The 27,069-nt window shown below is 37.3% G+C and overlaps 1 protein-coding gene across 6 annotated transcripts in view; it reads right to left on the bottom strand.

Annotated features, from left to right (window-relative positions):
• DGKB (diacylglycerol kinase beta) overlaps positions 1 to 27,069 on the bottom strand; it is a 467,640-nt gene that overhangs the window by 23,542 nt on the left and 417,029 nt on the right. For all 6 annotated transcript variants that reach the window (XM_054726080.1, XM_054726077.1, XM_054726078.1 and 3 more), the window contains 2 exons: positions 7,259 to 7,379; positions 6,039 to 6,099 (listed from right to left, as the gene is read on the bottom strand). In XM_054726080.1, the coding sequence (XP_054582055.1) occupies positions 6,039 to 6,099; positions 7,259 to 7,379 (182 nt within the window). The remainder of the gene's footprint in view (positions 1 to 6,038; positions 6,100 to 7,258; positions 7,380 to 27,069) is intronic.

Here is a 27,069-nt window from a genome sequence, read left to right as displayed (position 1 = left end):
ATATTGGTGTTTTGAATTATATTTTATCAGATTGAAAAAAGTAAATGATTTTTAGTAGAAGAGTGTCATGGTGCAATTAGTATTTTATGTGATCATTCTGGCAGAAAAGTGAAAGATGAATCTAGATTAAAAAATTGAGATAGGGAAAGATTGATGTGGTTATTGTTAGGAACGAGAACGAAGTAAAATGGGAATGAGGGAGAAGTAAAACCGAGAATAGTGGTATTTGGGATGAAAAAAAGGAAAAGATTTCAGACATATGTCATATCACTAGGTAGGCATGGTCATTGAATGTGAGGATATGGAGAAGTATAATGACTCTCAGGTTTTTAGCTTAGGGAACATTGGATACATAATGGTAGCTAATTCAAAAGGGAGGAGCAGGAGTTTGGGAATGTTATAAGAAGTCAGTAGATGGTGTGGGGGGAGGAGGTGATGAGTCCATTTCGGTTATACTGAACTTGAGGTTTAGTGTGGTCATGCTCACTTAACAAAATTTTACCGGGCACCTATCTCATGTAAATACTGGAAGTGAAGGGGCTGCATATGCATTTGCTAAATATAATCTGACCTTGTTTATGACCTCTTATAGCTTACTGTCACCCGCTCCTCCCAACGCTGCTCTTTCGTCCCCTGCCATGAAAGAAACATATTGACAACAGAGTCAGTACGTTTGATGTGCCCAGGAGAAAGGATTGTTGAAGGAAGAAGAGAGAGGGGAAAATAGTTAGGCTCTGGAGCCCAGCCTAAAGAAAGGCTCTTGCATTATTTCAGAATGAAGTCTTCCAGAATCAAATGGCCAAAATTTATTCTCTGTTAATTCAGTAAGTATGAGAAAACTATAAACACTGGAATACTTAATACATTTCTTGACTACTTTAGTGTAAGATAATTTAAAAGATCATAAAAATTATGCTAAGCAAAATAAACCAGTCAGATAAAGACAACTATCACATGATCTCACTCATTTGTGGAATCTAATGAATGAAATAGATCTAGAGACAGAGAAGCATGGAACAGGCTATCAAATCTCAGAGGGAAGATGGAGGTGGGTGGAAAGAGACCAACCAAAGAACTTGTGTGCATAACCCACGGTCATAGGCAATAGTGTGGTAAAGGTCTGGGGTGGGGGCTGGGGCAGGCCAAAAGGGGTCAATGGGGAAAAGGAGGAGACATATATAATACTTTCAACAATAAAGATTAAAAAAGCACAAAGTATATGTTTGAAGAGTTAATTTTAAGTTCTTTGGTTTTTGCTTTTCCTGATATTTGAACTCAGGATTTATGAAACTTGTAAGTAAATACTACCTCAAATTTTTTAAATTACTTTTTTACTGTGGTAAAATATGAGTAACATAAAATTTTCTATTTTAACTGTATTCAAGCACACAGATCAATGGCATAAAGTACATTCACATTGCTGTACGAACATCACTGCCATCAATTTCCAAAACTTATGATACTTTGAATTTTAAGGTATTAATTGATAATCAATCAAGACCGATTTATCACCTGTCTTTCCATTTTACATACTCCACTTAAAGAAAAATGGAATTTCTGCTGTGCTCTAAAATTATATCTAGAGCAATTTCTGCATAAATTGAAGATCAGCTTATGGATATTTAAATTCGGCAAAGAATTTTAACATTCTACCAATTCTTATGTTCTATAAGAAAAAAACTGTCTTATTGAATCGAAGCAAAGAACACTTTCTATTTAAACCATGCCAATGTTATGAATGCTAAACATTCTCATCAGTTGAAGTGAAATTTAAAGTTCAGAACTCCATGTGGTTCTAGGAAAAGTAGAGCATGCCAGAATGTGAAAAAACAATAATAAGCCATAGTCTAGTATACTTCTTGGCCCTCTGTAGGCTGTAATAAATGTTTTATGTGAATAAAAGTATTTGCAAGGAGAGAAAATTAAGCATGTTATATAAAATGTATTATTAATTCAACAATTGTATAGATCATGATAATTAATAGGCAAAATGAATGTCCAATTACTAATTGAAAGGAAACAACAAACGTATTACAAGTACTCGTGTGAAATAAGCTAAAGTTATTCTAAAACAGTAATTAGATTTTAATAGACATAGACTTTTAAAAGCTGGAGCAAAGCAGTAGGTGGTTTACCAAAGGTCACACTGGAGGGACTGTGTCCTGAGGATGGACTGGGGCCTCTTTAGGTGGAGTGGGGAGTAGCTACAGCGAATGCAGCCAGTGCACCTGTGTTTCAGTCTCTACTTTGCCATTTATTATCTGCGTGGAACAAGGCAAACTATTTCACCTTTGTCTGCCTCAGTGGCTTTATCCATAAAATGAAACCAATCATAAGTTTTATGAGCATTCAGTGTGTCAATACATGCCAAGTATCTAAAACTGTACATGGAACAAATTAAAAACTTAATAATTGTTATATATTGTTATTGCTATTGACCCTTCATGATTTAAAACAGCACAAAAGCTAAATTCCCCCTCTCCCCGAGAAGAGTCCAAAATAATACAGACTACTAATGGAAGGTATTTGTTTTCATTGTCTTTTTGTTTTTTTAAAATTTCTTTATTGATTAAGGTATCACATATTTGTCCTCATCCCTCCATTCCCATCCCAAACCCCTCCCCACACATGCCCCCACCCCCCTGTTGTCCGTGACCACTGGTTAGGCTTCTATGCATGCATCCAAGTCCTTTGGTTGATCTCTCCTCCTTATCCCCACCCTCCCCTACCTTCCCTCTGAGGTTTGACAGTCTGATTGATGCTTCCCTGTCTCCGGGTCTGTTTTTGTTCATCAGTTTATGTTGTTCATCTTTTCCCCTAGATGAGTGAGATCATGTGATACTAGAAATGTACTTATAAGAACTGAAAATGAGACAAGCAATAATGGTTATGCTGAGAGGCAAATGAATCAGACTGTAGTGAGTTTCTTTCTGGGCCAACAGTTCTTTTGAGTCCCAATTTCAATGTCAAACAGTTCCTTATGTGTACATGTCAGCAATGATATTTCAGTTCTGGATGGTGGACAAATGGTGGTAATGCAGGTCCGACCCTCTCTAGTTTGGTCCTGGGCAGTTTTATACTCTTGTTACTCAGGCTGATGAAAAGTGACCTTTTATGCAAGACAAGAATAATGCTATTACCACCACCACTACCATCCTGTATTACAACACCATCACCACGAGAATTGCAACTACCATCACTGTTGTCACTGACAGCATCTTCTTAGCTCTTCATGACCACCTCATTGCCACCATCACCACCACCACCATCATGATCCTCACAACTGCCATCATCACCATAACCAAAGTTTCACCACAATTTCCATCGTCACAATCATGAGCACTGTTATTTCAACGCCATAATCCTAACCATCACTACCATCACCACCACCACCACCACACTACCACTAGCAACAGCAACAACACCTTTAACCTCCATATGAGTACTAATGTAAACTTAAAAATATCATTGGGAAATGAACAATAACAGACAAGATCTAAGTGTATATATGCTTGTAAAGGGAGAAGAACAGGAAATTCAGAGGAGGAAGGGAGGGAGGGAAGGGAGGGAGGGAGGGAGGGAGGGAGGAAGGGAGAGAGAGAGAGAGAGAGAGAGAGAGAGAGAGAGAGAGAGAGAGACATGAATGTGAGAGATACATTGATTGGTTGCCTCCCATATGCCCAGACCAGGGATGGAACCTACAACCTAGGCATGTGCCCTGACTGGGAATTGAACCTGTTACCTTCTGGCATATGGGACTAAGCTCCAACCAACAGAGCCACACTGACAGCCAGGGCAGGAACAGGAAAAATTTAAAAGGTTGTTTGGTCCCATGATAGTAAAAGGCATAAGAAGTAGCCAGTCTAGAGTAATTTTTCACATGTTTGTTTTACACCATTATTGCAGAACTAATGTATATCACAGACTTGGGGTTCAAGTAGCTAAAGGAATATATTAGGAATAAACAAAGAGTCATATGTATGTGCTGTAAACAAAGACTGAGTCAATAATTTCTGAGTAAAACCACTAGATAGGTATGATTAAAACTTCCCTCTTTTATGCTAAGTTGTGCTGTTTGGAATCTGTAGCTGAAATTGTTTAAACTAGTGGTTAAGAGAATGGGCTTTAATCAAAAGAAACCTGGATTTGAGTTCCATATCTGCTTCATATCTGACCTTGAGTAGGTTATTTAACCTTCCAAAGCATCAGTTTTCTCCATCTGAAAAGTGGTGCTAACCATTATTTAGAGTTTGTGTAAATATTTATTAAATACCAATATAATGTACTATGTCAATTATACCTCAATTAAAAAAAACATGCACTACCAACACTTAGCAAAATGCTAATACTAATTTAATATTAAGACCTCCCCTATCACTCTCTAAACAGTGTCGCACCCAATGTTAAGGTAAGAGTGAACATCGATTCATTTCTTTCTCTCATCCCTTATCCCTCACCCCAAGGGAACTCATTAGCAAATTCTTTCTGCTTCAGTTCCAGAAGGTAGCTCAAATCCATCCACTTCCCTGCCACTATCCTTGCCCAGCCCCAGACTACTTTGATAGATCCTGTCTCCCAGCTGTAAGTCAGAACAATCTATTCTCCACGTAGCAGCCAAGGTGAACTTTAAACATATCAATCAGATAATGCTCAAAGCCTCAATAGCTTTCCTATTATACTTACAATCAGATGCTAACTCTTTACTATCATTTTTATACCTGACCTGACCCCTGTCCATCTTTTACTTTACCTCTCACCACTTTCCCCCTACTTCTAGAAGCTTTGGTCATACCATCCTCCTTACTGTTTCTTTAACACACTGAGCTTCGACTCTTCTTTCAAAGAAGCCTCCCAGATCCATCCATAAAGTAGTATTCTCCATACTTTACCCAGTTCCTCTTCATTATTTTGCCTTGTTTTTTCATAACCTTGTAATCTGAAGTTATGTTATATGTCTATTTACATTTATTCAATCTCATATTATCAGAAGTAAGTTCCTGGAAGACAAATTATTGATCATGGTCTATTCCATTTCATTATTTCAATGTTCTGTAATTGATCATGATCATGTTTCCATTCTTAGTGCCAACAGCAGTGCCTAGCATATTTTTGAAATGTAACAAAATGTTCACTATTCAGATGAAAATAGAAATTTTGGGGGGTATAAATGTCTGACTTAACTTGCCGGAAACCGAGCATTGAGACATTGGAAGTTAAATGTGAAAAGGGAATCCGCAATGCTTTGGTCAACCTTAATCGCTCTGAATGGTCAGAGCTAGGCACTCATTGTTTAGTTGAGACATTGGTAGTTAAAGCACCTCTCACCTGTTAAACATATGTAAATTTTTGCTGATTGTCTATTAGTGGAATTTCCTGCCTAAAGGATATGGGTGTATCTCGGAACCCCAAAAAAAGGGATGGCAGAGGCCAGAGCAGTGAGTAGTCCTCCCACTAGAGGTGGGCTCCTGCCTGGCCCCCATTTACCCAAATTGATTCTTTTCTAGCTTCTCTTCATTTTGATTGCGGCCTTCTCCAGAAACCGGACCTGAACAGGAACCCTGAAACACGTGGGACGTGATAAGGGATTCCACATTAACTAATATCTCATTATGGAAAAAAGTATAGGGGGAGTTTTTCTATAGAGAAGGAAGCCCTCAAATCCCCAAATGGAGGCAAAAGAACAGACTTTTGTCTGAAGGTCTCATATATCATTTCCTCATAAGCTATTCTGAAGTAAGTATAAGAAAGGTACAAGAAAGCTTATCAATTCTGTTTAGTCTCCGAGTGTATAACTGATCTGTGGAGTTTAAAGGTTATACCTAGGCTAACACAAACATTCCAAAGCTAAATCACTGTCAAGGGCATATAATGCTTAAAATCTGAACACAATTGCTTTACCACATAACTAAGAAAATAAATGGTACCTCTTAGATATTATGATTATTTAGTTGTAGACATATGTGATTAGTTAGTTATAGGAGGATATGATACCTAGTAAGCAGAAATGAAAGGACTAGAATTTCAACTACTCTACTCACTGTGCATGGGGTCTGCATCCATGGTTCCCCATCGATCTGCATTGGTAAAGACTTGCTAGTCCTGGAAGAAAAGATTTTTTTTAAGTATATCACTGAAATACTTTACCTAACAGACTACATATAAGACATAAGATAATGAGACCAGGAAATGCAAATATAGTAACAGCTGGGCTCTAAAGTTATCTATTTTAAAAGGGACTTAAACTCTTGTTTATTAATGAACTAGAGGCCCAGTGCACGAAATTCGTGCACAGGTAGCGTCCCTAGGCCTGGTCGGCGATCAGGGCCTGCTGGGGCCTTCCTTCCCTGGTTGCTGGCTGCTGGCCGGGTCTTCCTTCATTTCATGCCACCCCCTGGTGGTCAGCACATGTCATATTGAGTGATCAAACTCCTGGTCTCCTGGTCGAACTCCCAAGGGGACACTTTGCATATTAGCCTTATATATATATAGATATCTTAAAGGTTCCTTGATAGGGATGTTGCGCTTTCTGGTAAGTGTGGTGATATAAACAAAAACTCTGATGCAAATAACAAAAGTAGGGTATATATTTAATGGCAAAATCAGAATTCCTTCAGCCAGAAGAAGTTTCTTGTTTTCATTGAAAACCTGGAATAAAAGTGTTTGTCATTCAGACTTTCCAGTATCAACACTTTCATGTAAAGAATGCCACTTATTTCTGTGATGTAATCCATGCTTTTACCTTAGTATCAAACATACCTTTTTTCCAATAGGTAAAAATTTTTGGGAAAAAAGTTTCTTGACAAGGTTCAAATTTAATACATATATAAAATCTTATTAATTCACAATAATTAATTATTTAATTGTGTATAAAAATTGGTGCACTTTAGTCCATGAAAGAATTTAAATTAATAATGCTTCAACAGTGTTTTCATTGGGTAATTTGCCCAGCAGATACCTCGATGCTTCACTAAACTAAACTGAGCCTTCAATACACTAAACTGAGCATAACCCAGATTGGAGGGGATAAAATTTGTATGTTAGAATTGTACCCATGGTCTCAACAAAAGATTATTGAATCTAAATGAACTTGATAAGTAATAGCTAAGCAATTTTCATTATTTTGAAATATATCAGTATTAATCATTGATAACTTGAGATAAAAATAAGACAAATGTTGTTATCAGAGTCCTGCATACTTTTAATTAGTTTGTAGTTATGCTATGTCAACCCCCATTTTCAATTATAGAGATAGAACTACCTGATGACCACAGAGGAGCACTGAGCCAGCCGCCTCCCAGCACTTTTTAGTCCTGTATATATTTGCCCCATCTCCATGGCTCCTTCCAAGCCAACCACCTCCAGCAGCTGATCACTCAGATCTGAAAGGAAACAGAAGCCTTGTAAGTCACAGTGCATAGGCATGTGTGTACAATGTAATGACATTAGATATGGAGTTGGAAAATAAAAGCTACTTCACAAAGAAAGCTTCTCTGTCTTGGATACTGAAAGTAATGAAAAGATGGCCTATTTAAGAAATTCTCAGTTTAACTAAACCTTGAGGTGCTGTGCGAAAAGATTTGCTGTCAGCTTATTCTAAAACAAAATGGGAAGAAGGGATCGCGAGCCAAATAATGCCAAAAAATATACCAGTAGTTTTTAACATCAACAAACTTAATGTTATTCCACATGTATATGTGGAACATTATACATCCCACATCAGACATTTGGCAGCAAACACACATTTCAGCACTATAAATAAAGTATGAGGATATGCTGTCAAATATGATTTTGTTAACTTACTCCAACAAAAGACCTAAGAGATCATGCAATTACAGTTCTCATTTTAGACAAAAGAAGACTGAGTCTCTAAATCACTGAGAGACTTGTCCAGAGTCATAGGTAACTCTGTGCAGAAGTTCAAGAAACAACATTAATTTCTTTCAATGATTTCCTGATGATAGGAATATGCTGTGGAAGTAGACTAGATAATTACCACAGTGCAATCATTTTTTTAAACAGAGGACAGCAGAGAGAATCCAATAGTAATAGGCATTGCTTGTTGTTTACAAAGTAAACACTGAACTAATCTCTCTCTATATATCATCTCATTTACTCTGCCTGAAAACCACTTTAAGGCAAATATGATTATTCTCATTTTTAGACAGAGAAACTGAAAATTAGAGAACTAATTTATTCATATCCACATAACTAGGAAGTGACAGAGCCAAAGTTCAAACCCAACTACATTTTGTTGCATAACCACTATGTTATATTTGATAAATCAGCCATATCAAAAAGACTTTAAAAATTACAGAAATGTTTCTTACATAGGAAGAGAGGTTGAGGGGGGGGACTTTAAAAATATACATATATTTTTATAGTTTTCAGAGAGGAAGGGAGAGGGAGAGAGAGATAGAGACATTAATGATGAGAGAGAATCATTGATTGCCTGCCTCCTACATGCCCCCAACTGGGGATCAAGCCCACAACCAGGGCATGTGCCCTGACCAGGAATCGAACTGTGACTTCCTGGTTCATAGGTCCATGCTCAACTACTGAGCCACACTGGCCAGGTGGGAGGCACTTTTTACTCAGCCAGAACACAAAAAGTGCACTCACTTCAGTAGAATTATGTAGAACCTAGTTCTGATACATAACCTATCAGCTTTCCTATTGAGCAAAGAATGCTTGAACCTTTGATTTGGAGGTGAAACTCTAGGTGCATATATATGGTCCTTTTATTTTAATACTAGATGCCCAGTGCACGGATTCGCAACCTGGGACCCCTTGGGGGATGTTGGAGAGCCGGTTTTGGCCCGATCCCTGCAGGCCAGGCTGAGGGACCCCACTGGTGCATGAATCTGTGCACTGGGCCTCTAGTATGCATATAAGAGCTTTGATTAATCTCTTCACACCCTCCTCTCTTCACTCTGCGATTCATTAGTCTGTTCCATGTTTCCATGCCTGTGCATTGAGCGTCTGCCCCTTGGTGGTCAGTCTCTGTCATAGCTACCGGTCGGTTGGCCCATCGCTTAGGCTTTTATAGATATAGATTCTCATGAGTTTTCAAATGTAAATAGTTTAATATTGTTTTAGTAGCAGACAATGCTGGGGGTTGTGTCAGATTGGGAGGTATGATGATTATATAAGGTAATCATGTAACAGCTGGTCATAGCTAAAGTTCTATTTTGAAGAAAAACAAGCAAATGTGTTTCATGTGGACTCCATTTTGTATGGAAAACCTTTATTCTCTGCTAATAAATCAATTTGAGCATGCAGCTCAGAGATGTAGATGATACATTTTCAGTGGAGTTCAAGTGTGTGGCAAATAACACTTTGGCCCCCAATATTCCCTAAGTTTGTTAGGCTCATGATCACTGGCAAATGTATTTTGTAAGTGCACTGATAAAAAAACAACTATATTTTCAAACTTTAAGCTATAGCTGCAGCATGTTTTTATTCTCTAAATAAAAACAACCTTCCAGCCACAAAGTCAAATGTTAACAAGTCATAATAATTTAGGACATTCACCTTGCTGTTCTAAATCCTAGTTAGACTTATTTTTCATGAAACTTACTCTGTTTCTAGTTTAAATTTATGTTGCCTAGAACAGATGGACAAGGAATGGAAACATATTCTTTCAGCTGTAGCCTGCACTAAAATGTGCTTGGCTCTATCGCCTGGGTGTTATACACATTTCTTAGATATGTCAACCAGAAAACTACATTGTGGCAAGCACTAAAACCCCAGATGTGTGTCTGGTGATATTTATAAAACAACCACTACCACAACAAGATTGAAGTTCATATTTAGTATTATACATTTTGCACTGCCTGGTTCATAAACAGGTGAAATTTTATACCAATTTTTGTAATGATCTGGTTAATAGGAACTATTCTACAAGAACTGAAACACTTTCTCACAACAGAGTTAATCTGTGAGCCCTAACTTTTCCATGAATCACAGGGATTTTCTATACCCACGCCATATTGCTACTGTCTACCACTCTCCTCATTTTTTTCCCTTCTTTTAATTTGTCTTCGTTTTTCTCCCAGAAAAAAAATGCCCTGATACTCATTTCTACCATTAATTATCACTAATAAAGCTTTTTCTTATGGATTTAGATTGGGAGGGTATGATGACTATATAAGTTAATAATGTAATAGCTGGTCATAGCTAAAGTTCTATTTGAAGAGAAACAAGCAAATGTGTTTCATATGGATGCTTTCAAACTTTCATGTTCTTGCTAACACAAAAAACTGTGTAGAAATACTGGAAAATTTACAAACTCTGGTAAAGGTAAATTAATAACATATTCCTTTTAATTAGGTGTACACAAAAATAAAATAAAAAAGAAACTCTAAATTTGTGCTGAACAAATTTGCTCCCATAACACACTCACATTATTTGATACAACAGTCTGCAATGTCTGTGTACAACTGATGCCTCTTATACAATGTCTTTGAGATCAGGGTCCTGATTGATTTCAGACTAAGATAGTTTCTGTCTTATATAACTCTGAACTGTTCCTATATGTGGTAACATCTAAAAATATAAAAGACTTGCCACTTCACATTCTAGTTAAAATTTATTGTAAGTGCAAGACCCCTTGGGTTGTCATAACCAACCAGATGAACCTACTTAATTGGTTTGCTACCTGGCTATTGATTTCATACTTAACAGTAGGAGTAGCAAACTACAGCCTATGAATAAAATCTGGCTCAACGCCTATTTCTATATGGCTTGTGAGCTAAAAATTGGTTTTTGCATGTTTACAGAGCGGAAAAAATATTAAAGATTAATATATTGTGACATCTGAGGATTATATAAAACTCAAAATTCAATGTTCATAAGTTCGTTCTTATTGGAACATGTTGGAAGCCGCCCATTGTCCTCACTAGCAGAGAGGTGTGGACAAGGAACCCAGAAGGCTGGTCAACCTTGAAGCTCTGAAAGATCAGAGCCAAGCACCCACTGTTTAATATATTTTTATTGATTTTTTACAGAGAGGAATAGAGAGGGATAGAGTTAGAAACATCGATGAGAGAGAAACATCAATGAGAAACATTGATCAGCTGCCTCTTGCACACCCCCTACTGGGGATGTGCCCCAAACCAAGGTATATGCCCTTGACCGGAATCGAACCTGGGACCCTTGAGTCCGCTCTATCCACTGAGCCAAACTGGTTTCGGCAAGCAAGTACCCACTGTTTAGTTGAGACAATAGTAGCTAAAGCAACTTCCACCTTTTAGTTTTATGTAAATCCTTGCTGATTGGCTATTACTGGAATTGCCTGCCTAAAGGCTATGGGTGTATCCCATAGTCTTAGTCTTAATAAAAGGGATAGCAAGACCAGAGTGGGGTGGCGTCCTTCCCCTTGAGATGGGCTCCCACCTGGCCCCCAATATTTCCAAATTAATATTTTCTAGTCTCTTTCATTTGTGTGCGGCCTCCTCCAGAGCCCAAACCCTGAACCTGAACCTGGAACCACATGCGGGACGTGAAAGGGGTTCACTACAGGAACACAGCTACACTCATTCATTTAGGTGTTGTCTATGTTTGCTTTCACACTACAATAGCAGAGTAGTTGCAACAGAGACCAGATGGCCCCGCAAAGCCTGAAACATTGATTACCTGGATCTCTAGATAAAAAGTGCCAAACTCTGCTTAAGAGAAACATGAACTCTTCCAAGTCAATGAGGTTTTCACTTTAGTACTGCCACTACAACTATTAAGTGGCATTAAAGGTGGCCCGAAAGTCCAAATTCCTCAGCGTATGTCTTTCTGCATAGAATAGCTGTTCTCAACCATGGAGTCTTCTCACCACACGCATGTGCCGTGAGGTTTCTCACTGTTTGTTATTATTCATGAATACCCAAGTTTCCATAAACTTTGTAACAAAAGAAATTAGAGCAGCTTCACATTTAATATTCAGCTCAGTCACTGCATCCTGGATAGCTCTCTTGAGTGTGAGAAGAAGTAGAGTCATAGGTAGGAAGGCAGAAGTTGCATCCAGACCTGAACATCCAGGTGAGAGTCAGCTGCATCTGTGAGTTAACTACCGCATATTAAGAAATCCAACATCTTGATATTCAGAATATTTCTACCCCACGGAAGACATTGCTTTTGTTCAGGGAAAATAGTGCATTTCTGAAAGAGTTCACATGTCTTTCCCAATGGCTCCATGGGGTTAACAGAGGCAAGAGAATATGCCAAATTTGATATTTTCATTTTTAAAATATGAATGTGTAGAATAAGTGTTTCAGAAGGAAGAAACTTAAGGAAATAACCCAAGTTGGATCATGTTAGAGCAAGAGTCTTAACATAGGGTCAGAGACTCTTAATGCAGGAAAACACAATTTTTAAAATTATAGTTTTATTGATTTCAAAGAGGAAGGGAGAAGGAGAGAGAAATAGAAACATCAGTGATGAGAGAGAATCATTGCCCGCACCACACTGGGAATTGAGCTTGTAACCTGGGCATGTACCCTGACCGGTAATCTAACAAGTGATCCCCTGGTCCATAGGTCCATGCTCAACCACTGAGCCACGTTGGCAGGAAAACAAAATTTTATTCATACCAACATGTAATTAAAGATAAGCACTTCTTTCAAGTACAAATTTAGGGAAGAAACCATAGTTGTAGTAAAAACACCCGTGTTTTTCTCACTGACAGATATCACAGACATTTTCTTTATCATAGCGATTTTCAACCTTTTTCATCTCATGGCACATATAAACTAATTACTAAAATTCTGCAGCACACAAAAAATATATATTTGCTGATTTGACAAAAAATAGGTATTATTTATATTGACTTACAAAAAAAAAAAAAGAAAAATAGTAATTATCTACCTTTTTTTTTTTTTGCTCCAAAGTGACTTTAAAACACACACACACACACACACACACACACACACACACACACACAAACTCAGGTGCCTATACTAGTATATAAGGATTTCTGGTACCAAGAATTAACCCATCAGACACAACCTTATTATGTGACATGACCAATAAGATACAACTCTGTTATAGGACCTACATATTTATAGTTCAAGACAGGGCATCTACACCAAAAGGCTATTGTTGTGTTGGCTATTGTCATTTTCTTAATCTGACAATCTAAGGGAAAGGAGTAAGTGCCCCTGACTAAGAAGTCAGGTATTGCATGGTTTGAAAATTCTTGCTGTAGTTGTGGTAGTGTTTCCAAATGCTATTTATACTAATTACTTTTAAACCTTAACACTTATTGATGCTCTGTTAAATTTTTAAGTTAATTTATTAATAAAGAAGCTCATATATTACTAAAACAAAATTTTAACAGCATTTCCATACAATTGGTTTTTCAGCCTATAAAACTGTTAGTCTGTATATATTTTTATGAATTTTAAAATATTGCTCCAGAAGTGTCTGTAGATTTTGCCAGATTTGCCAAAAAGGACTTTAGCACAAAAATGCTAAGAAACCCTACCCTAGAGTTGAATTTGCCTTTGACAATGTAAATCTTTCTTGAATGTTGTTAGTGCTGCATTACTTTGTTACACAGGTGATCGGAGATATGAATGTAAAAATTTGAAAGTCAGGCGTAAGGGATAGATTCAAGAGCACAGGAGCAGCACAGCTAATAAGCGGGTAGTATTTATTCAGAGCTTAACCTCATTGTTTTGACAGTTATGCCCTGTTAATATGTCTCATTATGTAATTGGTTCAGACTGCCATATGTGAGGGAACAGAAGAGGATGCATTACAAATACAGCCTGACTGTGGGCGGAAGCATTTCAGCATTTCATGGAATATACTAGTAATGTGCACTGAAGTGAGAGGGAGGGGGCAGGGCAGGACATACTCCTTTGTGCCTGGTGTCCAGCAACATGCCACAACACTGTGGGAGGCCATGTCCTGGAGTCCACTCTTTAACTCAGCAGGGACACTTTGTAATCACTATAAATTGCTAATTACCTAGCAATTCATCTAGTGAGTCCTTAGTTGGCAGCGTGAGACCGAGCTAGCTATGGACCTGTACCTTTGAGTGTGTGTAGACTGTATGTCTTCCAGTGATGCTTCATTTATCTAGAGACCTTGGAAACATGCTTAAAGATCTAGAATAAACTTTTAAGAAGCCAAGGTATATACGAAATCCATCCACCACAGTGAATATTTCTAGGATTCTTCCTCAACATGTCCATTTATTGCTCTTGATTTAGAGGATTTCCCACAAGCATCAATAGCTGTTTTCCTGGACTTCCATAAATTAGAAAAGGAAGTGAGTAGAGAGAGCTAAAGCAAAATTTTATTAATATGGAATCTGTGTTTCACAGTACATGTATGCAAACATTAATATAGACTCTTAATACCTTAAGTAACATATTATGCAATTATAGGTATCTCAAAGAAATGGGAAGGGTATATATATATATATATATATATATATATATATATATATGGAGAGAGAGAGAGAGAGATTTACAGGCATTTTTCCATTTAAAACTCATTACAATCATTTAAGGCTGGTATTAATCTCCTCTTTTTATTGATGAAAAAACTATGTTACTTATCCAAGTCTTCACATATAGTTGAAAAATCTGGTTTCCAACTGTATATACAGATAATAGCAAGAACTACCCAATTAAATGTTATCAGTGATGAAAGAGAAAAGAACACTACAAAGAAATGTATATATAACACCTTGAAATGACAGCACTAATTATCCTACCACTAAATAGTTTCAGATGTCATCAAATTAAAATACAGTATAAAACTCTCTTTTACAATGTCTACTGAGATCATGTATGAATTATATTCTGGAGAATCTCTATAAGACGACTATGAAAAGCAAAATACTTTTTGGAAAAATTTCCATCCCAAATGGTCTGGTACAAAAATGGATTAACTAGAGTTATTTGGAAAATGTAGCAGTGTGAAATATCCCATTTCCTGTTGAAATCTAAAGATAAGGGGTTAAGGTACATACACAGAATATATATATATATATATATATATATATATATATATATATATCAGAATCACATGCCTGCCTTTAAAAATAACTTTTAAAGAATGGATTTGATCATCTCCTTTAAAGCCATCTGGTTTATGAAAACAACCAGCTAGTTCATTCTAAAAATTCTGAACTTCCCTAAATGAATCCAAAAAAACATAAAGACCAGAAATCACAGTATGGCATATTGTCAACAACCTCCCTCGTTGGTGACCAAAGTGATTCAGGGCCTTCAAATCACTGTTACCGTGTGCTTGGAAGGCAGTCTTCACCCTGGGAACACACAACCCAAGGAACATGAGCATTTCATTCACAAGGCTCAGCGAGAACCAGCTTAAAGACCCCATAGCAACCGACTGCTACAACTGGCAGTGTGGATGAAGGTAAAGGTGAGCGGAGTTTCCGAGCACACGCCAGCAGTGAATCTGAACACTGCCACTTGTGGATGCTTGAGCCAGTTTGTTCTCCTTAAGCTTTGTGGCGGGACTGAAGGCTGTGGCTTGTCTTCTGTATGAATGAGCTATTAGTGTGTGTAGGGATGTTTTCACAAATCAAGCCATTCCTGTCCTCTTCCAAAAACCAAACTACTTCCCTTGTCTCCTCACATCAGCACAGTTACTAAACACAACAAGTGCTCAGGAACGATGGCCATGTCAGCAAATCCTGAATCGCTGCTGAAAGGGCACTCTGCACCCCAACACTGATGCCTGCTAAGGGGGTGAAGTCCCCAGGGAGATCAGCTACCCTTGTTCTCCTAAGAATTAAGCAGTTTCAACAATAAAAAAACACACACACCTAAATTAATTAAGCAGTTTATTAGGGAGCAGTGCCATATTACTTTATATATGACTATGTAGTCTTTGCATTCAATTTCCAGAAACACTGTGAAAATCAGTTTAAAATACAGTATAAAACTATATTTTGTTATATAATGACACATTTTACTGTCTCCTTATTTTGGTTTCAATGAAATATGAAAAACACTTGTGAAAAAAACAATAACATTGTTTTTTGTAATGGATTTAAACTCATGGTAATGAATTTAAACTCATTTATAAACATAATGCTAAAAATTAAAGTGAGGACAACATAATCATAAAGAATAGTGATTTACACTAAAAATCTCCTTATATAACAGATCTGGTTTTTATATCCCGTTTGTCCCGGTAACATAAATATTGTGTTCCTAGCAAGAGATGGAGACATTCTATATTCGGGTTACTGTGCTTTCTCAGACCTCTTGCATAAAAGCACACTGCTGGTGAAAAGTCAGTCTCACTGCCCCGAAGTATGTCTTCAGAAAAGAGGCTACATAACTACATAGAATTAAATCCCCAGTAACCTTCATTTAGAACTTTTTGGTATCAGTAAAATCTAGGATTCTATCCTGAAATCTGGTGTCTTGCCAGAGAACCCCTGAAAACCTGCGGAGTTCAAGGGTTTTGCACAATAGGAATGCCAGCTTCCGGTTAGAACAGTGTGTGTGTTTAAGGAGTTTGCCGTAACGAAGGAATGAAGACCCCCATGAACAGAAAACAGGACACGAGAACAGAACTGAGACAGGAATTGTTATTGTCTCAAGCACCAAGGACACAATATCATTATTGCTTCACCGTTAAAAGCTGAGCGGTTTGTGAATGGATTATCAATGCCTCAAGGAAAAAAAAATATTCAAGGTGGGGAAGACTCTGCTTAATGTGTTTTTCCATTTTTTTTCCAGCTAATAATACATTGTAGACAGATGGACCGTCATACCTAATAGGCTAATGCTAACAAGTTAGTACAGCTTAATATACACCTGGATGCTTCTATTTTGCGTGTCCCCTGCCTTTTTTGCCATTTTTTTTATTTTGCAGTAAGATAATTTTATTTTATGACTTTATGGCTACAGAAAAAGAATTATATTTCATTTTGGATTACTAAATTGAATTAATGTTGACATAAGTAGGTTTATTTGGATGGGATTTTAAATTAATCCCATTTGTAAATACTTATAAGAAATACAATATCCTTTGTCATGCCGATTACAAAGTTAGCAGACAAACCCATTCAACACATGAAATCACTTAGAGGAGAGAACTTGCAACCTAAGGCTGTAGAGGAGATTTTCAGTATCTATTCACCTCATGATGCTTATAAATCATGTACTGACAAGTTTCCAAAGAGCTTGGGCTTTTTTAAAAATAAAGAATAAGCCCTTGTATATAGACATGTTGAGGGATTCAGATAAGCACAAAAGGTCTCTGTGAAAGTTTTCCTTTACATTTTAAAAAAGCATGTCATTTTATCTTTATAAAAGAACTGCCCTGATATTAATCCAGCTTTTAGGAAATACAGAAACATTCATGAATGACAGTAATGTGCAAAGTAGGAATGGGACATTCAAAGCGCCTTCGTCCCTGACAACCCTGGTGAACACGAGAAGTTCAATGCAAACTTTCAGATTTCCAACACCGAGAAACCAAGCATTTATCTTCCCTTTCAAGAAGTTGCTTTGGGGGGTTGGGGAAGCCAAAACCTCTTTTATAGTACAAACTTTACGAATATCGCTCATTCTTCTCCTACCTCCTCTTAGAAGAGATGTATCCTTTTCAAAACTAGTTTAATAATACTTTCACATTGATACTCCTGGTACAAAGAAAAATTATTCTATTTAGCAGTATTCTTTTAAAATTTATTTGTTTAAAAGGGCTTCACTGTATTGGTCTTGTAGCCCTTCATACAACAGAACAAAAGCAGTTCTATGAAAGAAGTCTAAACTTGGACAAACCGTAAAAAAAAAAGCAAAGTTCCTCTCTGTTTTTATCAAATTTGATTGCTGCAGCTGTTCCCAGTTTCTGTATTTTAAAAATAGCCTTATTCAGTGCCTTGTTGGCTAAAGGCCAGAGTGCCATTAGAACATGCTGTACGGAAAACCTCTATTCAGTTACAGATACAGAAATATACTTAAGATCAGTGGGGGTCATCTGCAGCAAACAGTTGTAAAGGAAAATAGAATTTTAATGTGTTTGGACTGATCGCCACTTCTACCAGACAGTTTAAAGTTCCTGTGCAGAGCCTTCTTATTAATTTTTCTCTCTTAGGTGAAAATGCAGAATGACTATCAATTTCTTTGGAAAAATATTGTTAGGAAGGTTTGTTTCTCCAATAGCAGTCGTTTAACGAAGATAACACATTTCAAAGAATACCTACCAGTGGTTTCTATTAGACAAGTTCACAGGTATACATCCCTCCATTGAGCAAATGAAATCAAATATTCTCTCTGATATAGGCCACCTAACTAAGGTCATCTGATGTGAAATAGACCAATGTGCCCAATGAAAATGAGTTGAAGGACTCATTTTGGTCCCTAAATAGACTTGGAAATGTCCAACTCAGCTATACAACTGCTGTTTGAGAAACACTGATAAATTCATACCTTTGGGCTTGACATGTGTGGGTATAGGTCATATAATTAAATTTTTCTAGAACAGTCTCAGAGTTGTACTCAACATCAGTTCTTTCCTTTTTCCTCGACATAGGGTTGTAACAAGCATTTGGGACTAAAAGATTTATTTAAAAAATGCTAATTTGAGTTGCAAGTAAAAAAAAAAAAAAAAAAAGCCTGTTTTGCATGGGTCATCAATAAAAAGAAAAGGAATCTGAAGCCAGGAAATGAGAATAGTGAGGAAGAATCAGAAAGCAGGGGTCTAGAGAGACCCTAGGTGAGAAGAGTTTGACTTTATGGACATTTGCATTGTTGTTAACAAGTGAAGTATCTGAGATTCTACCTTTATTGAAAGCTAACAGGTCAGCCTCCTCAGTTTTGGGGAGGCTGGCAGAAGACATGAATCTCTGGAGTCAGAGATCCGAGATTTTATCACCCACAGCATTTATGTCAGACCCACAAACCTCAGTTTCCATACGAGAAGCAAAGAGCATTTCTCCAATGGAATTCAAGGGGACTAGTAGGTCAGCACACTGTAGGCTTCTTGTGACATGATTGGGCTCCTTGTGAGGCTAAAGACTGAAATAAGACCTGGATAAGTCTTCTTTCCATAAGGAAACGGGATGAAGAGAAGATGCCCAGGTGTCCTAGGTCCAAGGTGTAGTAGAACTGGAAGTTCAGAGGGATTGAGTTGGTAAGAGAAACAAAACTGAACTAGAACCAGGCTGGTGGCAGCACACTGCAAGGAGGTTTTTTTGGTTGTTTTTTTTATTAGGCTGTTAAATTAATACAATTTGTTTACTAGGTTATTACTTAATGATTTTGGAAATAGTAGTGAAAATCTCTCTCTCTCTCTCTCTCTCTCTCTCTCTCTCTCTCTCACCTTTCCTCTTTTCTAAACATATCCTCTGGTGAGGATTAATAAAAAGTGATGTGGTATAATTAGTGCTACAATAGACATCTATTCAAAATATACATTGCCAAAAATGGAAAGTGTTTAATTCTATGAATGATGGTTGGGGCGTGGGGGGGGGGGGGGTGGGACTTGAGGTGGGAAGCATTTAGGGAAAGTCTTTCTGTAACTGATGATATTGAAGGCAAATTAGGCAATGAGGACTCAGTCATAAAGGGCCTTCTAAAGCTTGCTTAGGAGTTTGGATTTTCCCTGTAGTTGACAGGATGGGGCAGTGAGGTTGTGGTGGGAGGGGCAGTTAAGATTTCTAAGCTTAAGTAGAGAAGTGATTAGATTGCATTTTAAAAAGAACATTTATCGAGTCGTGTGGAAGATGGATTGTAAGGAAATGAGTTTAGAAGGAGGGTGATCAATTAGAGAAGCACAGAAATAACCTAGTGAGAAATGACAAGGAGGTAAAGTAATGCAGTGACCGTGTGCATAAAAGGAAGAGTTGTTTAGGAGGTAGAATGGATGGTATCACGACCTGGGAGGTGGGGAGTGTTAGAAGGCACAATGATGCCCAGGGTCAGACTTGGGAAAAAAGCCGATGGCAATGCCACCACGATAAGGAAAATAGAGGGAAAAACAGGTGAAGAGGCAGAGAACATGGGGAGTTTGGTGGAGGATGTACTGATATGTGCTCATTCACAAAGCGCGCTGGCAGTCCACATAGTGGATAGCTTGGAGAAATCTCACCTATAGATATGAATATCACTTTCAAATCAATGTACAATGTTTGTGTGTAAGAAACATATGACGTGTTGCTTTGACGTTTGTTGTTTTGTTTTTAGATTCCCAAATGCACTACCTGGCACAGAACAGATAATCAATAAGTACATGTTGAATTAGTAATAGTGAACTATATTAAGTACACTTGAAGTATTCCTGATAGCCTTATGTAACTGTCTCAGAAAGAAAGATAGACTCACCTTCGAATTTGTTTTACAATGAGTAAGAAAAATAGACTAAGAAAGAAAGATAGACTCACCTTCGAATTTGTTTTACAATGAGTAAGAGCTGGGGGTGGGGGAGAGAGGGGAAGGCTCATGATTTCAGAGGAAACTTCTTGAAGTGACAAAGGTATTCCTTTCATTAAAAGTGAGCATTGGCCCTTGCCGGGTTGGCTCAGTGGTTAGAAGGCTGGCCCTCAGACTGAAGGGTCACAGGTTTGATTCCAGTCAAGGGCACAGACCTTGGTTGCAGGCTTGATCCCCGGCCATGGTCCGGTCATGGTCAGGGTGCATGTGGGCGGCAACCAATCAATGTGTCTCTCTCACATGGATGTTCCTTTTTCTCTGTCTCCTTCCCTCCCTTCTACTTTCTCTAAAAATCAATGGGGAAAATATCTTTGGGTGATTGATAACAAAAACAATGACAAAGTAAACACTGATAGATTATCTTTTATATAAAAATTTTTAAATATTTTTCTGGCTATGCTTAAGCCATTGTTAGATGGCTTAAAAATTTATTTTTATTTTTATTTTTATTTTTTATACTGACATCCCAAAGTGTTCTTTCATGATACAACTTTACAGATGGAGATAAGAAGTCAGAGAAGATAAATTTTGTGTCCACAGTTATACAGCGAGTGTCTAGAGTTTTATGCTCACAATAGCACCATTCCTCCCTGCGTTACAAGGACACTGATGGAAAGATTCGTAGGTAATTGTCATTAAACAATATTATCTCACCAAGGTGGTTTTCAAAGGCAGATGCCATTGTTTAGTCATTTTGTTTGTTGGAAACTCCTTTGTCATAATTAATTCTGCTCAATCTCATAATTATTTAAGAATATTGGTAACTTCGTTATTTTAACTGAGTGATCTAAGGACTGAAATCAACTTGCCACATTCGTTTATATCTTTTAAATAGCATACACAAGTTTGAAGCATGTAGCAATATAAGATAGCTATCTGCTAAATGCTTTGTTTTCAAATGTTTCCAAAAGTGATTAATGTCTGATAGCATTTTTAAAATTTAAAAGTTTTTTCTTTAAATCAGAAATAGCCAGGTGCTCTGTGTTATTGTAAAATGCTAAACGTATCATAACATTGTTAGTTGTTAGAAGTATTTTATAAATTTTAAATTCTATTAAATGATGATTTACTTTTTCCAGATAAGTCACCATGCAAGAGGCACTTACTTATTACACATGTTTTTCAGCATATGTTGCAAGTTTATTTTAATGCTGAAGAGGCACATTATGATCAAAGCCGAATTCTGCCCAATTTAAACTGTTCCAAGCTATTTTCATACATTCACTCATGTAATACTGTAAGATTTACATTAAAATGAACACTCCTCTACAATTAAGTGATTCAGTCAACATTAAAAAAAAAGGTGCAAATGTGTGCACCATGAAAAAAAAAATCAACAGATGTGCGAATAATCTCTGCTTGGGGGCCCGTATCAGAAAGAATAGTAGCCGGTGGCGGGGAGCGGGGGAGGAATCAACTTTTATTCTTCCTATACTCTAACGTTTTTCTGTACCCATGTTAAAGAAAATATACAAGACAATCATAAGATTTTCCCTGACGATGATAATGGATTAGCCAATAATAAATTAGAGTAAGAAACAAATAGTAAACTATAAAATCAACAAGAGCCCTTAGAAATGGATGGATATATATCTTGATTTTGCCTCATTCTTGTGCTTCTCTATTTGAATAATGAATATATTCCAAAGGCAGCAAATTTTCACCCATGTTTACAGAAGGTTCCTATTTACAAGCCAGAATATTTAGCATAAAAGCACTGACCTAGAGGTTAGTCAACTAGGATACAACAATGACAAGAAAAGCTTCTTTTCCTCAAGGCCCCTGAGTCTGCAGGCCAAAGCATTACGTGGTCCAGGTTGTATGCGTAACATGTAACTCTTGGGTCACTATTCACATCTAAGTGAAGCGAATGGCTTCTCCTCAAATTTTACACAGCACATACTGTACAATCAGATACACGGGGCCTAGAAAACACACTAGGTTTATTTAGTTGAAAAGCATAAGATCAAAATGCTTCATCCATCATCATTTCTATTTATATGAGGCATATATTATGACTATGGCGGTGGGCCAAAGAAAAACTTAATGTTTCACTGGGCAATCTGAAATATTTAGATAATCGGTAACTTCTGATAAAATAACACCAACAACAGGCACTTAAGTGTCATTCCTGTTCCCTCCTTCTGAGGGATCAGCAGGATATGTATGATCCTGTCATTTTAACTGAGCTTCCCAGTGTCATCACATGAGTGGGGGAATGGTGCTCATTGACATGCATACTTCTAAATAGCAGGAAAATGAGTTACTGTCATTGTACTTAAACATTAACCATTAATGTTTTTTTTAAAATAATGAACATTTCTAGAAGCTGTTGACATATATTAAGCCACATACTTTAAAATAAGGACAGTACTTTGTTTAGAAAAATCAATATGCTCTGCAATAGTAGATGGAATTTTAACACATGGACACTTGTATGCTGTGGTCTAATATATGCATGCATGTTAAACTCTGAGATGACCCAGAGCTTTAGTTGTTCTGATATAGTCTATGTCTTCTACACATTTCTATAAGTATCCTTGGTGAACCCAACCTTCTAAGTGTGTTTATATATGTGTCTACCTAGATCAGTGGTTGGCAAACTCATTAGTCAACAGAGCCAAATATCAACAGTACAACGATTGAAATTTCTTTTGAGAGGCAAATTTTTTAAACTTAAACTTCTTCTAACGCCACTTTTTCAAAATAGACTCGTCTAGGCCGTGGTATTTTGTGGAAGAGCCACACTCAAGGGGCCAAAGAGCCGCATGTGGCTCGCGAGCTGCAGTTTGCCGACCACGGACCTAGATAAATATGAATGAGAAAATGATTAGCCTAAGCTCTCTGGTTAAGTCACTGACCATCCTTCAATCCATTACATGAGATTACTGCTCCCTTCCTCCTCTTTAAATTGAGAAATAGAAGACTGCTGAGAAAACATAAGGTTTATGGTTTGGTGAGGAATTCATATTACCTAAATTATCTCACAAAAAATCTTCATCAGCTCTTTGCCCATGAGAACTAAGAGATTCAAGTTCTTAGTCAACTGGCTGAAAAGAAGTTAGAGTGTTTGGGAACACTGTGAAACAGCCAAGACCCCTATTTAACAACACAACAATAATTATTTTCCACACACGAAAGAATATTGAATGCAGGTCATGGGTATGGGAATGAAACTTATGCTCAAGTGGATTAACTCAAGGAGAAAAAAAATATTACCATGAATATACTCTGTTCTTTACTGCAGTTTTCATGCAATTCTTTAAAATAAGGGGATGTGCTTTTATTTAGAGAAACTTCAAGCATTTGAATAAGCCATGTGTGCGCGCGCATGTGCATGTGGTGGGTACCAGCCCAAATCATTAGGTGTTCAAAAAGTATTTTTATCTCCTGTTAATCAACTTTATTCTGCCTCCATGTTCCCAATACTCCAACTTATCAGCAAATTAGATCTCAGCTATTTTACAGGCTGACTTCCTTTCTAAAGATTGTATAAGACCCAGGAAAATTTGAAAACAGCCTCTCATTCTTAGTGTGTCCTTGCTACTGTTATTCTTGTTATATAAGCTTGCCTTCTGATACCCTGCACTTGTGGGAATGAGGAAACTTGTGAAGATTTGTCCTGTGGCCTGGCCAGTGTGGCTCAGTGGTTGAGTGTCAACCTATGAACCAGGAGGTCACGGTTCGATTCCAGGTCAGGGCACATGCTGGGGTTGCACACTCGATCCCCACTGGGGAGTGTGCAGGAAGCAGCCAATCAATGATAATTTCTCATCATTGATGTTTCTGTCTCTCTCTCCCTTCCTCTCTGAAATCAATAAAAATATATGTTTAAAAAAGATTTGCCCTGGGGCTGCTGCCAGCTCTTCTTCTATCTGAGGTCTTACCACCTCTTCAGGACTCTTCCACCCCTGCAGAAATTCTTCTTTTTCTGACCTTACCCCTATATAAGATTCACTTTCTTTGGAACATCTCATATCATCACTCCAGAGAGCAAAAGTCACAAATTGTTGGCCAGACAGCTGAATCAGGTCCACAGAACAATTTGACTCATACCATATTTTATTATAGATACAGACAGATCAATGGATGGATAAATATAAACAAGAAAATCTACAGACTTTGAATAGATCATTTCTGATATGTAATACTAACCAGGTGATAATTTACTAATGCACATGTTCAAAAGAAAAAAAAATGTATCCTAACTATAGGCTCTCAAGTTCTTAAAGAGTTTCTATTACTGAGATAAATTAGAAAGATATGTGTCCTCAGAGGAATTCCAGTTCAATAAAGAGAGGAGGTGGTGTGTGGAATCAACAGAGGCAAATATTAACGCACCAATTGAAAAAAAGGGGTAGCAGTTATAACTGGGGTAAATAGAAGGTACTAGGTCATTTGTAGGAAGGGAAATTAACCAACCTTACGGAAAATTTTCTCAAAGTATGTCATGTGTCAGCAACAACCTGAGGAATCTGTCTCAGCCAGATGAACAGGTAGCCATGGTGGTTTCAGGCAGAGAAATAGTATGCGCAAAAGCACAACAAAAAATGGGATAAATCCTGATGCTTACACTGACTTAGGAGCTGTTCAATATGGCTGTAGTATGGATTTGCAGGGTGTAAGGAAAGGGCAGAGTAGGCTCAAAAAACTAATCAAGTGCATGAATATATAATTTTATAAAACATGAAAGAGTTTTGACTTATCTGAAGGGCTATTTCACCTCCCCCCACCATTGAAATATTTTACTGTGGACAACATAATCAGATTTTTGGTGTTGAGAAATCACATGACCCCTATGAAATCTAGTTTCTTTATCTATAAAGCGGAAATAATGTAACATTTTGCTTTATTCTTTGGATTATTGTGAAGATCAAATAATATAATAGATATTAAAGTTAAGCAAACTCTAAAATACAAGGAAACTTTATATTGGATAAAATTCATTTAATGTTTCAACTACTCTTATAGGTGAGTGATCTGGATCTCCGATAAGTAAATAAATTTTATTATAAAAGTCAATAGTAGTAAAATACAACCTATATCAGTTACTAGCCAATATTCTAATTAAGAGAAAGATAAATATGATATAGAAAACAAGTGTAAGGGTAAAAATATGAAATGGAGGCTAATTTTGTTTGTAAATTTCTCTTTTACTCCATGATACTCTAATGGAGACTACCTGTCCCTTCCTCTATAAAATGAAATACAAATGCCTAGTGAGAGAATATATTCAACACATCATAGTACTTAGTACTATGTCGAGAGTATCACGGAGTAAAAGAGAAATTTACAAACAAGGTGTTGAAAATAACTTTCAGTTAACCTTTTAAAAAAATTATATTATTTATCTTATTGGGTGTTAAAGACACATGTCATGTTTTCTTGCAGCCCAGTATGTTTGGTTACCTCCCTGTGTTTCAGGAATATAAATTCTGCCTTTACAGAAGGCAGTGCTCCCTCCCCCTGCCCGCCTTGGGGTCAGCATGTGATCTATCAGAATATGATCCACCCGTGTGTGACCTATCAGAGGGTGATCCGACAGCATATGACTAGGCTTCCCCAATCAGGTGCACCAATGTGAGACGTCAGTTTGGAAAGCAGTGGCTTGAAAAAGGGGGTGACAGACAGAGATAATTCTTGCCAGGACAGCATAAAGACATTCTATTCTCTAGAGACGTAGTGTCAGAGGTCCTAGGGGTAGCACCCTGTATCTAGTTTCCCTATAGTAGGTTCTGTACTCATGCACAGAAGCAATGGCAGTCAAATTCCCTGTGGAAAAGTCAGGTGATGGACTTTACGTGATCCCTGCCTTTATGGACTTTAAGCCTGATTCTTTATCCTTTGGAGAGATGCTAAGGCAACTAATATCATTAAACAAACTACTTTTTTCTTATACCATGAGGTTGGATCCTGTTGTTTGCAACTAAGATTCCTGACTGATATATGTGTCCAAGTAAAACTATGCTTTTTATCCTGAGAGGGCAACCTTTTTAGTCCCATTCTTTACTGTACTTGGGAAGTAGGGCATGAAAACTAGCAAATATTCTGAAGGCTAACTCTTCAGTTTAAATTCTGTAACAGTGAGAGAGTAAATGTAGAACAAAAGAGAAGAAGTAAATGGCTCTAATACTACATCCTCCAAGAAAAGTAAAATAGACCTTTAAAAATTAACAACCCCAAAAACATAAATATATCTTATCCACACAATCGATCCTTAAATTTTGTTTGTAAATTTCTCTTTTACTCCATGATACTCTCGGCAAACTTTTGTTGCAATAAAATGTACAGGTTTATAATAGGAGTCTGGGTCCAGATAGTTGCTCCTTAAGTTATCAATTGTGTGACTTTGCAAAAATAATCTTTGCAAGCACCTGTCCCTTCCTCTATAAAATGAAATACAAATACCTAGTGAGAGAATATATTCAACACATCATAGTACTTAGTACAGGGCAGGAACTCAATAGTTGCTGCCAATATAATAATCAATAAAAACATTCTGTCTGGTTGGTGTGGCGTGGAGGTTGAGCATGGACCCATGAACCAGGAGGTCACAGTTACTAGCAGACTACCAGTCAGGGCACATGCCCAGGTTGCGGGCTTGATCCCCAGTAGGGGGCTTACAGGAGGCAGCCAATCAATGATTTTA

The sequence above is a fragment of the Eptesicus fuscus genome, chromosome 14 (genome assembly GCF_027574615.1).
Source record: "Eptesicus fuscus isolate TK198812 chromosome 14, DD_ASM_mEF_20220401, whole genome shotgun sequence".
NCBI lineage: Eukaryota > Metazoa > Chordata > Mammalia > Chiroptera > Vespertilionidae > Eptesicus > Eptesicus fuscus.
This window is presented reverse-complemented; position numbering and strand designations above follow the sequence as displayed.